The sequence below is a fragment of the Dasypus novemcinctus genome, chromosome 8, assembly GCF_030445035.2.
Source record: "Dasypus novemcinctus isolate mDasNov1 chromosome 8, mDasNov1.1.hap2, whole genome shotgun sequence".
NCBI lineage: Eukaryota > Metazoa > Chordata > Mammalia > Cingulata > Dasypodidae > Dasypus > Dasypus novemcinctus.
Window position 1 is genome coordinate 97,585,093 of NC_080680.1, and position 16,393 is coordinate 97,601,485.

General features: G+C 53.7%; 1 protein-coding gene across 18 annotated transcripts in view; it reads right to left on the reverse strand.

Moving 5' to 3' along the window:
• Positions 1-16,393, reverse strand: part of DAB2IP (DAB2 interacting protein) — a 195,398-nt gene that overhangs the window by 41,243 nt on the left and 137,762 nt on the right. Inside the window, exon 1 of one of the 18 annotated variants that reach the window (XM_058302445.2) lies at positions 3,892-4,145. The exons of the other annotated variants lie outside the window; for them this stretch is intronic. Within the exon in view, the coding sequence (XP_058158428.1) occupies positions 3,892-4,061 (170 nt within the window). The 5' untranslated portion in view covers positions 4,062-4,145. Of the gene's footprint in view, positions 1-3,891; positions 4,146-16,393 lie in introns of those variants that run through there. 18 annotated transcript variants of the gene reach the window in all.

The following is a 16,393-nucleotide window of genomic DNA, read 5'->3' on the forward strand; positions in this document are numbered from 1 at the left end:
AGTTTGAGCCTCAAAAACCTATGAGGTTAATTCTATTACTTCCCCTGCCTGAGATGGGAAGATGCAAAGGACAACTTCTGACAATGAGAAAGGACAGACACAAAGGTGAAGGCAGAGGAAAGGAGAGCGCAGGACAAAGAGGGAGAGAAGCAGCAGATGGGGGCACTCTGTCCCTTCTGGGGCAGGCTGTGTGGCCAGGAGGGCAAGTGTTTATCAAGCTGTGTTCCCAAGTTTATCAGGTGAGCTGGCCAAGGTCCTCCCATTCCCTTCCACTGGATTTGAGGGGCAGGACTAGAGAGAAAGGGGGCCTTCCTGGGGCCCCTAAGCTCCAAGGATCGGAGGGTCCTGCCCAGCTACTGGAACGGAAATGTGGAGAAGTGAGAAGGAAGGGCCTTAGAACAGGTCTCAGAAGCCCTCCAAGAATGATGGGCCATTTTTCTGATCCCCCTGGAGGGGCTAGGCATGCAGTAGGTGCTATACCCCTCATCCTCCATCAGACTAGCCAAGGCCGTTTTCGTCTTCAAGCCTAACTCTGCTGGGGCCTGGTTACTCAAGGATTTACCACGCTCATTCTGTTCCTATAGAGCCTGGCAGTCAAGTAAGTTTGAAGCAATGTACTTGGTGATTAAGAACATAGGCTCTGGGAAGCAGGTGTAGCCTCAGTGGTTGAGTGCTTGCTCCCCACATACAAGGTTTTCAGTTCAATCCCTGGTATCTCCTTAAAAAAACTTTTTAAAATTTAAAAATAGAACATGGGCTCTCAAGCCAGACTATTTGAGTTCTATAAGGAGGCCTGATTTGGGGGAGTTGAAGGCCCAGGTTGCAATTCTGGTTGTGTCACTTAACTGTGGAACTTTGGGTAAACACTTTCATTTCTCTGAGCCTCAGTTTTCTAATGTGTAAAATGAGCTAATATACTATTCCCTGTAGATAACGGATGTAAAAATACAGGTTAGCCAAATGCAGAAAAATCATTTAACAAAACAACTGGGAACCCCCAAAACTCAAATATCTGTGCTGTCATTCATTCAACAGACCCTGAGCACCCATCATGGATTCATCAGACCTCAGGCAGCTCCCAACTCTACACTGTTTCTCCCCAAGCCAAACACAGTCCCCCACCCCCACCCCTACTCCCAGGCAGCAAGGCCTGGGTAAGGAGAGGTCCAAGCCACCAAAATAACCTGAGAAAAGAGCTCAAACTTCTCTGGAAGCCACACACACAGGGGCCTTCCAGACAAACGCCGTTTGTGCAAAGGAAGTCTAGTTCTACTCTGGGAAAGACCCTCTGAGTAAACCATGCTCAGGATGCTCGTATTTTGGGCCTTGGACACTGCAAGAGACCAGGGCATGGAGAGGGGGAGGACAGAGCCAGCATGAGTCAGAAGTGAGACACATACAATATGGCAGTTAGGCCTCCAGAGAAGAGTTAGAAGGAAAGGGAAGGCAGAGCTCAGAGAGCTGTCAACTATCATTCTGGGGGCCCACACCAGCTCACTCGAATCAGGATCTCTGGGAATACTGCTCAGAGGATTCCAATCCACGCCCCAGGTAGAGAACCACTGGATAAGCCGCTGGTAAACCCAGGCTCACACAAAACACATTTAAGCCCCTCCCTTCACTCTCCGTGGCCTCCCAGACTGGTCCAGTTGTCTGAGCACTCTGTCTCTGTACACCTGCTGCCTCCACTCCCTCATCTCCTTTTCTTATTCAACATACCTATGCTTGACCCCACTCGTTCTCCTCAAGATCACCAAAGCCTTCATGATTTTCAGCAAGCCGCCTCCTGGAAACCCAGGGCACCTGCTCTCTGGCTTTTCTCCTACCCTTAGGTAGGAGACCTTGCTACCTCTCCTCCACATGCCAGGAGTTTCCTCCACATGGCAGGAGTCTTGCAGGGTTCTTTCTGATGTTAGGGGCTCTCTTATGCAAAACACTTTCCTTTGGTGATCTCATCCACTTCTGTAGCTTTAAATACCTCCAGTGTGCTCAGGACTCCTAAATTTATATCTCCGGCCCTTCCCTCCTCCGAGCTCCAGACTCACATATCTAAATGCCAGCTTGGCATCTCTTGGATGCCTCACAGAACCTCACGCCTGAAATGTCCCAGGTGGAGCTCGATCTTAGCTGTTTAAGCCAGGAACCCTCCCTTTCCCTCACCATTGGAATCCAATCCATCAGAGACCCCGTGGCTACCTCCTCCGCAATCTCCCCAGTCCATCCATTCCTCTCCAGCTCCTGCAGCAGTCCAGTTCAGGCAGCCTCCAGTGGCCACTCGGCCCCCACCCCCCATCTACTCTCTGACCAGGCTGTCAGAAGGAACCTTCAGAAATGCAAATCCAGTGATTTAACTCCCAGTTTAAAACTCTTCAGTTACTCCCCACAGCACTGGGAATAAATCCAAACTTCTCAAAAGGACAAAGTCCTGCGGGATTTAGTCGGTCTACCCTCTGACCTCATCCAACAACCCCGCCCCAGCCTCTGCTTTCCTCCCACCTCAGGGCCTTTGTACTGGCTGCTCCCTTTGCTCTTGCTCCACCCACCCCTCTCTGAATGGCTGGCTTGTGGTGCCTTCTGGGACCCTGTCTACTGCAGGTCTTGCCCCACACCTATTCTCCAGTTAAACATTAGGCTTGTTTCCTTCACAGCATCTTGTTCCTTCAGCCAACAAATATTTATTAAATGCAAACGCTGTGCCAGGCACTATTTTAGGCACTGGGGACACAGGTGCTGAACAAAGAAGACAAAACTCCCTGATTTACATTCTAGCAGAGGAACTTCACACGATCTGGAATTACTTTGTTTCTCCACTTATCTATTATCTGTCACTCCCACCAAGAAAGTAAGCTTTGTGCTGCCATGAATGCTATGTCAGTTATATTTCTGCATTCTAAGAGAGGGTCTGGCATGGTGTAAGAGTTCAAGAAGTATTTACTAAACACATATGCGAAAACAAGGACCAAGGCAGTGAAGAACCAAACCAGAAAAAAGACACAAGAACTCAAGAGTCAGTCTTTGTTTCCCAGGGCAGGTGCCTCTCAATGACCCAGGGCCTCAGCAACGCCTCAGCCTGGAAACCAGTCTTTCTGGGGAAGGGATATAATGCACAAGTGGCAGCTTCACTTAACTGCTGGAGAACAGATGGGCAGAACTGCGCAGCCAGGGAGGCCTTCTTCAAGATGTTAGATTTACAAGGCCAACCCTCACATCCCCCAAATCTAGGGAGAGGCAGAAACCCCATTTGTCTTAGGTTCTGATGTTCTTTGCTCTGGCAGGAAAAAAGGTAAAAAAAGAAAAACCCCACCCCCCAAAAAACAAAACCACCTTTACTGTTTATTAGCATCTAGATCAATAAAAGTTCTAGGAGTAGAGAGGCAGGCTTGTTTGAGTGGCTGGTCGCCCAAGCACCCAGCTGCTTCGCCCTTGTCCTTGCGCTTCAAACTCCAGGTTAAAGGTGCACCTGCCCAGGACCCTCGAGGGCACTGAAGCCAACCTCATGGCCTCTGGGGCCTGGAGCAGTCTGCTGCGGCCTCCTCTCCTCACCTGGGGCCACACGTGTAGCTCCCTCCCCACACAACTCCAGGCTCTCGGAGGGCAGGGCGTCAGCCCGCATCTTCACTCTTTCTCCCAAGCCCCTGAAGAGGGTCCCCATTCCATCCTCCTGCGTCAGCGTGAGCACCCTCGGCAGGGCCCAGGGGAGCTGGCTGTAGATGCCACAGCCAACCAGGAAGTTCCGTACAGGCGGCAGGTCCTGGACCCTGCCTCCTGGGAGAAGTAGACCCTCACCCACCACCAGGACCCACCCACTCCCATTCCAGACCTGGCCCAGCCCACACCTGGTTGGAACTTCCTGGGCACCCCACCCACACCCCAGGCTGAGCTACCACAGACCTTTGCCGAGGGAACACAGGCCTCCTTGCTGACCAGGATCTGGGTACGCGGGTTTTGGGAGCCAGCTCTGACTTCCGAGGATAGCCGGCTTTCCACGGCGCGGCCCCTTCGGCCAGGCCTAGGATCTTGCTGAGGTTGTCCCCGAGGAGTCTGAGGCCACAGAGGCCCATTCCCGAGGGTGACAGGCACCCAGGTGCTGCTCCTGGCCCAACCTGGGGGCCTTTCAGCCCAGGCCAGCATCTAAGAGGTGTGCCCAGGATGGCTTCCCCTACCGTAAAACTCCTGCTGAATCTGGGTCTTCCAAGTTGAAATTTCCAAAAAGATTTTTTTTAAAAAGGAGGAAATAAACAAATAAAACTGCAGTGACATCTAGAGATTTCCGGGTCCTTCAGGGAACAAGTGGAAAATTACAGTCTTCCATACAGGTAACCACACGGCACAACCTCCAGGTCCAAGAAGGCTAGCAAAACACCGTAAGACAAACACTCACATCCAACTACAGGGAAGTCTCCCTCCCAGTGCACCTGGGCAGCAGGGTGCAGCGCAGAGTCCTGGGTCCCGGAAACTGCAGGAGCCTCTGGGGAGAGGTCCTTCCAGGCTCCTCCCCCGAAAATGCTGACTCTGCCCAGGGCCATATCCAGCCACGGTCCCGCCTTGGGACCTTGGCACGTGCCATTCCCTTCCCCAGGCCAGCCTGCTTTCTCCTCATCCAGGTCTCAACCAAGTCACATCCTAGGCAAGGCCCTCTGACTGCCCCAGAGGAAGTTGCAAGTCCTGCCCGGGGAGATCTCACCCGCCGTCATTTTCTTCATGGCTTTGATCTGAAATCGTCTTGTTTCTTGCCTTTCTCCCACCATGAGAATGCCAGGCCCAGGAGACCCAACACACCTAGAAACAAATGCCCCGCACAAAGCAGGCCCTCGAAAGACCTGTTAATAAATGAATTTATTTTTCTGGCCGGTCTGTAAGTGGACGCCAAGTCAACAACAGGGCTCTGCTTGAAGCAACTTAACGTCTCCACGGTGCGTCACTCCCAGAACATTCCAGCTTTCCACCAGGCAGCGGAGCCACACCCCAGACAGTCCCTCCAGGCCAGAAGCCCGCCCCCTGCGGCCCTCCCGCCACTCCCCGACCCGGCTGCCCCCACTGCAATCAGTTTCGGCTCCTGACCAACCACGCTGCCCTCCCTCCACGCCCTCCGGGACACCCTGGGCAGGCGGGACGCAAGGAGCCGGGTGCGGCGCTCGTGAGCCTCCACGCGGACCTGGCTCCCCGCTGGCCCCAACAACCATTCACGCGCCCCGGCAGACTCCGGCTCTGGCTCAGGCTCCCGCAGCGCCCTCGGTTAGCTCAGCCCCACCCAGCTGCTGGGAGGAGGCCTAATCCTGGCCCCCCACCCCCACCCCCGCTGGCTGCCGGAGGTCCCACCTGAGGCTCCCTGGCCTCTGCAGCCCGGACCCCACAACACCCCACCAGACCAAACCACCGCACCCCTGCTCGGCCTCAGATTTCCACTCAATTTTTTTTTTTAAAGCGAGCAGAAACTGAGGTCAGCCAGGGGGATTGGCCTACCCTGGTCACAGCCCAGGAAGCCGGGCTCCCGACTCTGTGCCCAGGACTCCAGGCCAGGGGGAGCGCCCCTGGCTGGTATGAAAACTGGGTACCAAGGAAGCAGTCCTGGGCTCAAGTTTCACCTCCAGGGCTGTTTGTTTTGCTGTGGGAAGTGCCAGCATTGTGGGCTGGGTGACCTGGGCAGAAGTGACAGGTTAAGTGTGAATAAGGAGGAGACACTTTGTGCTGCCCCAAGGGGTGGTCTGGAGATGTATCCCTGGTCCATGGGAAGCTCCAGCCAACCCTACATTTTTGCCTGGGAGCACGCCTTTCCCAGCCACAGCGGTGACTGAGTTTCTGCCACGAGCAGGGTCTCATACATGCTTCCCCTACAGCCACCACCGAGAGGTTCGTCAAACTGAGGCCCAGGGACCTGGAGGCCCCACCAGGGTGGCTGCTGGATAAAATCCAATCCCTCCCTGTAAATATGGATGAAGAGAAAACCACTACCTAGGGTCTCTCCCAGCTCCACGCCTCCTATACCCTGAGGTCAGAGGCCCCGGATGAATCCCTCACGTTGCTGCCTGCTTCAGACCCTCAGCCAACACCCCTAGCACTCCTAGGAGCGCCAGCCCTTAGGAAGCAGGTCCCAGCTGTGTCTGCAGGCAGGCCTGGGCTGTGGCGCCTGCAGGGCTGGTGGAGGGCTCCACCCCTGCTGGGCCCTGGCCTCCCAGCGCAGCTCTGTTCTGGGCACAGGTGATCCTGACCAGGGGTGGTGCATCCCACCTCATTTGCCCACATCTACACCTAACCATATCCCAAAGCCCAGAGAGCACTCCTGACTCCCTCACACCCCTGACTTCAAGCTAGAGGCCCACTTACAGTGGTTCCCTGCCTGCTGAGGCAGGCGTTCCCACCCAGCTGTCACCTGGGTTTATCCAACGCCTTAATAAAAACTCGAAATGGATTCTGCAGTCACAAAGAGAGGGTCTGGGGCCAAAGAGCGGCCAAGGCAACAAGGACGGAGGAAGCAGAGTGCATCTTCTGAACACTTCCTCCAAGAACTTCTTCCAGGGTTGCAGGCTACAAGTCAGGCCTTCTCCCACTTAATCTTTATCATGGCAATACACAGGCAAGGCAGGTACTGAGACCCCTTTACAAAGAAAGCAAGTTCAGAGAAGTGAAGACACTTGCACAAGTTGACCCAGCTATGTCTGAAAACAGCTGTGCCACACCACAGACAACTGCTTGTACCTATTACTTGCCCAGCTCCCTAATTCTAATATCCTTCCTCCTGGAAAGCCTTCCCAGACCCCTCCACCCCCCAGGCAGGAAGCCATGCCCAGTTGGTTAATCCACACAGTTCTGTTATCCTGTTATACCAAACACAGCCCTAAAACAGGGCCTCTCTCTCTGCGTAACAGCCTGGCACAGAAGGGGATTACAGGGAAACGGACTTTGGCCCAGTGGTTAGGGCGTCTGTCTACCATATGGGAGGTCCGCGGTTCAAACCCCGGGCCTCCTTGACCCGTGTGGAGCTGGCCATGTGCAGTGCTGATGCGCGCAAGGAGTGCCGTGCCACGCAAGGGTGTCCCCCGCGTGGGGGAGCCCCGCGTGCAAGGAGTGCGCCCGTGAGGAAAGCCGCCCAGCGTGAAAAGAAAGAGCAGCCTGCCCAGGAATGGCGCCGCCCACACTTCCCGTGCTGCTGACGACAACAGAAGCGGACAAAGAAACAAGACGCAGCAAACAGACACCAAGAACAGACAACCAGGGGAGGGGGGGAAATTAAATAAAATAAATAAATCTTTAAAAAAAAAAAAAAAAAAAAAAAGAAGGGGATTACAAGGTAAGAAAGGAGCCAGCATCTGGGGGTCAGAAGATGTCCCTCCCAAGTCAGGCTCTCACATTCACCAGTTGTCTGATCTTGAGTAAGTCACTTACGTCCCTGTACCCTCTCAGCTCAGAGGGCTGCATAACCTCTTGTAAAGCTCCTTACCGAGTTCTCTTGAATACCGTGTAAAAGTACACAGTGACTGTTCTTGGGCACATGGAGCCAGGGAAATCTCCAGTCACTACTGGGTCCAGCATCTCCAGTGACCCCAGCCACCCACAAAACAGTCCAGCACCTGGGGCCTCGCTGATTCTTTGGGCCCCACCCACCTACCACACACTCCTCACCTATATACCTTCCCCAGCTGCCACAAGGGCCTCCTCCTTTTCCACTCTTCCCCATGCATGCCCAGCTCTTTCTCACGGCCACATCCTTCTTCCCACTGATCTTCACTCTCGCCCTATTTCCAATTTCCATTGATCTTTCAAAGCCCAACTCCACTGCTCCATCCTCAGAGAAGCCTTCCCCAGTATCCCTAGTGTCCCCAGGCTCAGGAGCAGGCACACCCTCCCTCTCTCTTCCTGAATTCCTGGTCTGATTCCTGGTCCCCTGGGTACTGCTGCCCGACCGGCCAGGCCCTCTTTGGGGTCTATTCAAGTCTGGGCCCTCAGGGCCTCGGAGACAGACATGTAAACCCTGAGGGTCAGTCTTCTCCAAGGCTCAGAGTCCAGACAACTTAGCTTCCTTCAGAGCGGAAGGGGTCCTTACTAACTGGGCTAGGCTTTTTGGGTGTCTTTGGAATCCTCCCCCCTCAAAGAGCTTCCCATTTCCCAGGGTGACGAGAATGCCAGCCCCAAGACTGTCAAGGCAGGCGCTGTGTGTCCCCCCTGGGAGGTGTGCTCGCACCCCAGGGGGGCCTTCTCATGATGACAGCCCTCTGCTTTCCAGAGGCTGTGCAGAGGATGGAGGCCCTTTCTGACCTGCCCGGGCCTGCCTGAGCTGGAGGAGGAGTCTACGGGACAGCAGCAGGCACAGCAGCAGGCACAGGCCCGGAGAGGGATGTGCCGTGGAGGAGAGGCAGCCCTGGGTCTGGCAGTTCAGAACCAGGGCTTCTGAAGACACCATTGCTGAGCCCCCTACATCTTAGCTGATGCTGAGAAACAAACTTAGTATGAGACTGAGAGCCAACTCTGGGAAGCAGTTTCAGAATACTCCAGCTGATAATTTACGTGAGCACATCCATGTACGTGTGGCTTTACCATCTCCAACAAATTACAAATCTGTTCTGGAACCTGCTATGTACCATATCCGGTGCTTGGGATTTTACATACATTATCTTGTTTAGTTCTCCAAAGCTATGAGTATCCAGAGATATTTTTTAATAAAAATGAACCCGAAGCACAGAGAGGTTGGAAAAGTTGCCAAGGTCACACAGTGAGTTACTGGTGGGAGCTGGAATTCCAGGCCCCTCAACAACCTGGCTTTTGGTCTGAGCTTCAGCTGTTCACCATTCCAGAGCCTCTGTTCTCTGGTGCTGTCCAGGGACCTCCCACCCACCCTGCTTGGATGGCGTGGGGGAAGGATGTTAATGTACACCGTCAGCCCCCAGTGTGCCAACCCCCTCCCTCCTCTCCACCTACTCCACACCCACGCCCACTCAGACCCCGCCTCCTGCCCAGAGCCCCGCCAGGCGCCTGGCCCCGCTGACCCCTCCTCCCACTCCACCAGCCTGGCTGCGCCAAGCCCTGACCAGTGTCGTGTGGCAATGACGTCGGCTGGCAGGCAGTCCTGGAGCCTTTCCCCCTACAGTGATATTGACACCTGTTCACCAAAAGATATAATGTTTCCAAAATAGCGCTTAGGAGAAAATCCCCACCCCTGTGATGCTTCCTCTGAAAATCAGAGTAGGTTTACTCTAACATGCTCAGCTTTTCTTTCTCGGCTGTCACAGTGCCAAGTGCTGGGCAACACCAGCACGAATGCCAGGGACCGGATGTTACCAAGAGCCAAGGGAGAGGAGATGGTTCCAGTTCAGGAACCTACAATGCTGGCGGCTCAGCCTCAAGTCTGCCCCCTGACCCCAGGCCTGAGCTCCAGCCTCCAGAGACTCCAGTTTCCATATGGGCCCCCCCCCCCGCCCAGAGCCAAGACTCAGTCCCCAGTCCTATCCCTGCCCCACCCCGCCCTCACAGCCATCTCCACACCAGGCCCGATGCCTGAGTTCACACACTCCCTCTGATTTCACTACACTCTTGGAAGGGCAAGGAGTTGAAATCTCCCTGAACTGTGCCCTACTCATCCCCACCCCCTGAGGCCATTGACAGTATATCGTGGGGTGGGTGGAGGGGCTTCCAGCTCCACCCCTGCCTCAGGACTGCCTGCAGCCTGGTGCTTGGGGCTCAGAGGTGGTGGCTAACCTGCCCCAGCCTGGGGATGCCCAGCACAATTGGGCAATTTGAGATAACTGTGCGGACAGAGCAACTGCTCGCAGTGAGGCCCAGCCCTCCACAGCAAAGACGGAGGAGGTGAGGGAGGCCCACAGGCCATCACCCTGCCCCACTCCTCCACGTCACCAGGTGGCAGGCCTCGCTGACAGCAATTCTGCCACTGGACGGCGTTTACAACCCTCCCCTAAGCCCGCATCTTGTGGCTACATGGCACTTCAGAGGAGTAGAGGAAGCCATCAGTTGATTTCCTCCAAAGGTTTTCCAAGAGCCTCTTCCACATAGACGTCTTGCTCAGTGCTGCCATGCCTACCGCTGCTCCTCTCCTTCCCATGGGAAAACAGGCCTGCAGAGCTTAAACAACTGGTCCAAGGCCACACAGCCAGCAAGGGGGTGGCGCCAGGACACACACAAGTGGACAAAAGACATGGTGTCTTGTCTTTGAGAAGCTGCCATCTAGTGGAGCGGGGAGCACCAAGCTAAAGTACACCTAACAGGTTGTGGCCCAGAGGAAGGGGTGGAAGTAGCCAGCAGAGCAGGGCCAGCAGGCGACCTCCAATGGGCACAGGGACATGGGAGAGGTTTTGCAGAGAAGGGCTTTCCAGCACATTCTCCTGAGATTTGTGTTCCCTTTTAGGCGCTGCACCTGGCTTGTGGTATAAGGAAATAAGTGCCGGCAGGTTTCCCTGGGCAGGCCCCTGCCACATGGTATCCCACTTGCCCTCAAGACGGCCCGGCCCTGTGGTACGTCAAGCTATCATCCCCTACTCACAGAGGAGGAAACAGATGTGCAGAGTGGTTGAGTACTTTGCTCCAAGTAACAGAGCTAGTAGGTCCCCACTGTGTCTGGCTCCAAGGCCTGTCTCTCTAGCAAGCACTTAATTTATCCAAGCCTTTGCTTTCTCATCTATGGAAACTCTGCTGTTAGAAATGCCTCCACTGCAGACTGGTGTTAGACATTAAATGCCCAGGAACTGAAGCCCCAGTTCCAGGTTCCAGAGCCTGAACCTGCCCTGGCCCCAGGACTGTGGCTCCTGCAGCATGTTGGATGAATGAACTGAGAGGGACAGTTTTCACTCCACCGCTCCTCTCTCCCTGAGCCAGGTTTGCCAAGAAATGGCCCCCAATATGGAGTTATAATTGGTGAGCTTGGCGGCACAGAGCCCAACAACAGAACCAGAGGGTGATGGTATTGCAGGGGAAACAGCTGAGCACAGCAAATATAGCCGTTGACCCAATTCAGTTCCTTTCTGTCTTCGAGAAAATAATTGAGTTTAAATGAATAGGTTTCCCATGTCCCCTCTGGCCTCGAAAAAGGTGGAAAAGGAGAGGGGGGAGCCAGAAACAGTTCCCTGGGCTCAGTGTTGGTTATTTTTGAGTCATTAGGGCTGTTAAACGTTTCTTTCTTTCCTTGGTGGCCACTGGGGTCTGACACAGCTGGGAGGCAGAGTGATGGAGTGAGAACAGGCCCAGAAGGTGGTAAGGATGGAGGTTTAAGTCCTGGCTCCCCCAGCAGCTCTGTCCAGTGTTCCAGTCACTTCCCCCAAACCCCAGTCTCCTCGTCTATAGAAGGGGAACACTGACACTCCAACACCCCCTCCTCCCAGGGTCGCTGGAGGAGCTCATGCAGGCTAAGCCCACTCAAAGGCCTTCAAGGGAGTAAAGGAACTGGGGTTGAATACAGGCCCACTGTTGCCAGATCTTTTTTTTCCGAGAGAAACCAGAAATCCAGATTTTCAGGTGAATGTCTCAGGGGTGTGTTAGTGTTGGTCACCAATATAAAAAAAAAACAAAAACAAAACTTTCCACCCTGTCATACCCAATGAAGCTTATCTGTGGGCTACATCTGGCCACCAGCCACCAGTGTGCAAACTCTGATTTAATGACAACACATATGCAGCAATTTATGATGTGCTAGTATCCTCCCAGCTGTTTATGGGCTTATAATTTTCTTTGGTGGTCAGGCCAGGCCTCGCCCTGCTTGAGTAGGAGAGGCAAGGGACAGCCTCCCCCTCAAGCCTGACTCCTTTCCCTCAGGGGAGGCCACCCAGGGGCTGCTGCCCCCCACCCTACTGCAGGAAGGCTGGAGAGAATACAGTGCCCAGCTGGCCTCCTGCCCTGCTCCTAACTCCCTGCTAGGGTCTCGGCTTCCTCTTTGGTAATATGGAGGTTTCTGAAAGGATGAAAAGAGAAAGCTTCAAAATAAAAAGTGAGAGCATGGGCTAAGACTCCTGCTGCAGAGCAGAAAGAGCAGGTGAGCTAGTAGTGAGTTAGGTTCATTTCCATCGGCCAGCACTTGGCTGTGTGAGCTCAGGTAAGTTACCTAACCTCTCTCTACACTGGTCTTATCCTCTGTAAATGGGAGATGATCTTTGGGACACAGAGCTGCTGTGAAGACTAAATGAGATGATGACTGGCAAATATCAAATGAACAAAAAAAATGATAGGCATTATTATTAGTGTTGTGGTGATCTTCAGTGAAAAGTATGCCAGAGAATCTGACTGGGTGATTACAGTAACAGTACAACCAGGCAAACTTGACTTAACAGAGGAGGCCACCTATAATTAGCACAATCATTACATATGCAAATGGCGCTCCTTAGATGCTGGAGAAGTATGTTCTTTGAAGTGGGTTTAAATAACCCCTCTCCCCTGGCTGCCCACCCTCCCCAAATCTTGTTTACAATATTAATTTCATTAGCATACATTTTCTTCATAAAGCAAGATAGAATTCCAAATTAGTACATCTTCAAGTCAAGGAGGTTTAAAATCACATGAGCCCCTGACCACCCAAGGGCTTTAGAGCCCACCTCAGCTGGATCATTTGTGCAGGCCCACCCAAGGGCTTCTTGGCCAGCTGCTGGCCTAGGGAGCCGATACTGCCTCCCTCCTCAGGCTCTTACCCCGTGGGTCAGGCAGGACACTTCCATCAATTGGCTCCCCTCTGATACCTGAAGCTCTCCATTTAGGGGGTATGGAAGGAGGTTTGGGGTATAGCCTTGACATGGAGCAGGTGTGTATTTGGGGAGAAGAGAACCTGTTAGTTCCCTATCAGCTAGAGTTGGCTGGCATATCATAATGCCCATTTCACATCTGAGAAAAACCCAGTCTTAGATTTTAGGAAGTAATTTGCTCAAGGTCACACAAGTAGCAAGCTGAGGTAGAACCTCTGGCTCTGCCCTGAAATCGAATGTATGAGCCTCTCTACATGGTGAGGACACAAAGTTAATAATCCAAATTCGATCACTGAGTCTTAGACCTGTAAGGTATCATCAGATGCTGACCTTTGTTATTGGTTGAAGAAACTGAGGCTCAGAGAGACCATGTAATTTGCCCCAGGTCTCACAGAATAAAGAGGAGAGCAGGGCCCTAGAGCCCAAGGCCTCTCACCCTAGGACTGCTGCTTTTGCATGTAGATCTTTAAAAACAGAAAAGAATTCAATAGTCTTCCTCCCCGCTCGATCTACGAGTCCAGCATAGGTGCAACAGACAAAAGATGCTCAGGAAACACTGGCTGAACCAAACTCTTGTCTTACCAAAAAAGATGATGGATGCTTGAACAGCTGGGAGAGTGAAGACACGCAAAGGAGTCTGGGTGCTCGCTCAGGGCCAAAGGGGAGAACAGGATGTGGTGGAGGTGGGGATACCTGGTATCCCCCCTTCAAAGCATTTCCCTGCTGGATGCTGGCTGGCTGCCGGCTCCAGAGAAGGCAACTGTTCTCAGGTTCAGAGGAAATGAAAATACCAAAGTGTTAACAGATCTGTTAGGCCCTCAACACACACCCCTTCTTGGCCCCCCATGATTCTTTTTCTCCCTCCCTCCTTGGTCCCACAAAGTGAGAGATGAGCATCTTGCCTGAGGCCAGGGGTTGGGAGGAGATGAGGCCCAAGGCCTCTGTTCTTCCAACAGGCTTGTCTATCCCCCCACACACATACACACACACACCCAGTTTCCTCCCCAGCACACAGCCGCCTTGGCAACCATGGTGAACAAAACCACTCACCCCTACCACCCCTGCCACTGCCACCACTACTAACCCATACTAGGTACCCCCTGCATGAAGCATTGTGCTAAGCTCTCTTTTTAAAGCAGACAATCTTCAAAATATTCTGGGAAATAGGCACAATTGTTGCCCCCATTTTATGGAGAGGGAAACGAAAGGTCAGACAGGTTCAGTGACCTGCTCAAGGCCACAGAGCTGGGGAGTGGCCCTGCAGGGATCTGCCCAGAGGCAGCAGTCCAGCCCCAGAGCCCCCGCCCCTAATGCTGTGCTCTGAGGACAGAGAGTGGGCAGGTGACCGCCCCAGAGCTGCCTGAGCCCAGCCAAAACGTTTTTCACCTCCCCACCTCCCCTCTCATTCCCAGTCCACCAACATGCCAGGGGGCCCTGGGGACAGGAGTTCCTGGCAGTTTGTTGAACTCAGTTGACCTTGGCACTGGTTCCTGAAGAGTGGTCCTGGGGGTGTGGTGGGACAGGGCAAGGAGGCCCTGCTCTTTGGGGATGAAGAGGAAAACAGGACTGAGCCCTTTACTGCCAGATCCCCGCCCCGCCTCCCAGACACCCTCCCACCAGCCAGAGAGCTATCTCTAAAATCCTTCCAGCCTCCAGTCACGGTCAGGATCAGGTCCAAACCCTGCCCACCTTCTCACTATCTTTTCCACCCTATCTCCTACCCTCCCAGTCCCAACACACCCGAGGGCAGGCAAACACACCCGCCTGGCCTCTCCTCAAGGAAACCTTCACACTGTGCCCGACCACCAATGCCATGGAAGCTTCCCTGAGCCCGGGAAGTCCCCACTCTCTTCTTGGCCCATTCACTGTTGGCCCATCTGCCTCCTCCAGCCTGGAGGAGCTCTTTGGGGCAGGGCCTAGGAGCAGCTACCTTCTGTCCCTGCCCACAGCACAGTGTGCACAGCGTGGGCATCAGGAAAGGCAGGGTGGCTAGATGGCCAATGAGTGGCCTTCCCAGGGCCAAAGAGCCAGATCAAAGGGTGACATGGAAGTGGAGCCTTTTGGAGGCAGACCTGACCACAAGCCCTGGGCCCAGGTCAGGTGAGGGCCCGCCAAACAGCGCTCCCAACGTGGCTCATTAGGGGAATGTGGATGGTGCCAGGTCCAATCTTTCCATGGATGCTTGACAATGGCTGTGTTGAGAATCACAGGAGATGAAGTCATCGCTCCCAGAAATAGGCTGATTAGAAAGACGTGATGACAACGCAAACAGCAAGGCTGGACACACACACACTCACTCACCACGTGTTTCTCCGCCTTGGGAAGCCAGGCCAGGCCTAAGCTCCTCCGGGAAACAGAAATCATGCCAAGAACCAGAGCCAGCACAGTCTTAACTCAGGCGATACACTTGGTCTTTGGCAGAAACTACCTAATGGGGGCTCTCTGTCCTGACCCTTACCAAAGTACCCAATCTGCCCCCTGACCTTCTCAGACCCCCCCCCAGCTTTGTTTCTCACTTCTTCCTTGGCCCTCATCTCTTCCCAGGGAAAAACCCTGCCCCCTCACATTCCTATCATTTCCCTAAGGCCGGGTCAGCCTAGATTCTGGGTAGGTGGAGCTTCTCCTGTCTAAGTGAGAGCTCTGGGGTCACAGAGACCAAGCTCAAATCTTGACTCTGTTCTACCGCAGCGGTGTGACCTTGGATTAGTCATTCCACCTCTCTGTAAAAAGCAAATAGCTACGTACCTACCTGACAGAGTAAAATTAATTGAAATAACTATATGTCTATTTGTTCACTCACCAACCATGCATCAGACTGTTCTAAGTGTTGGGGACTCATCAGGGAACAAGACACACATTTCCTCCCCTCCTGGGCTTATGGTCTAGTATGGGAGAAGTACACAGAGAAATGTATACTAATATCAGGTGAACTCAAGTGCTAGGAAGACACAAGGTAGGGTCCGGCTAGAGGGTGGGAAGGAGGTTTGTATGACAGGGTGATCTGAAGGTCTCTGAGGCCAGGCCTCATAATGCTTCAAGTGAGGGAGCTGCCCACACAGGTCCACAGGAAGGCATCCGAGTAGAATCAGAATGGGTAAGAAGCCACTGGGGGTGCTGGAGAGGGGAGGGAGATACTCTGCTTTTTATTTTTAAAGATTGCTGCAGCTGCTGGGGGATAAACCGGGTCTCAAGTCGGGGGGCTGCAGGGGTCCAGGAGGGAGGTGAGAGTGGTGGGGATTCTGCGGTAGTGGTGGAGGTATGTGACAAATCCACATGATGCCCGACACAATGTCCCTCCTGCCATCCTTGTTACCGTGACTGTCCTCATCACACTGGCCCCAAGGCTGAAAGGCAGCCACAGGAAGTGCCTCAGATGAGCCCTGGGAGGTGGGCAGATCTCCTGACACGGTCTTACAGATGCCGCCACAGCTTGTTCAAGCTCTCCCCAGCAGTTATGGCAGAGCGAAGGAGCTGGAAGGCAGTGCCCTGGCCTGGGTCCTCCTGGCCTCAGAGATCCCCACGCCTGCCCTCTTCTTCCCCCAGCCAGGGCCCCATCTTCAACCAGTGCCCTCGTACTCCAAACAAAACAAGAGCCCCCAAGAGTCTGCATCCCACAGATGGCAGAGTTCTTTCCTATCTAGTTTCTCATTTGCCGAGACGGAGGGAGTGTGAGCTCATCAGATGAAGGCTGGGTTGCAAAAGCTCTTTAATCCCATTTTATG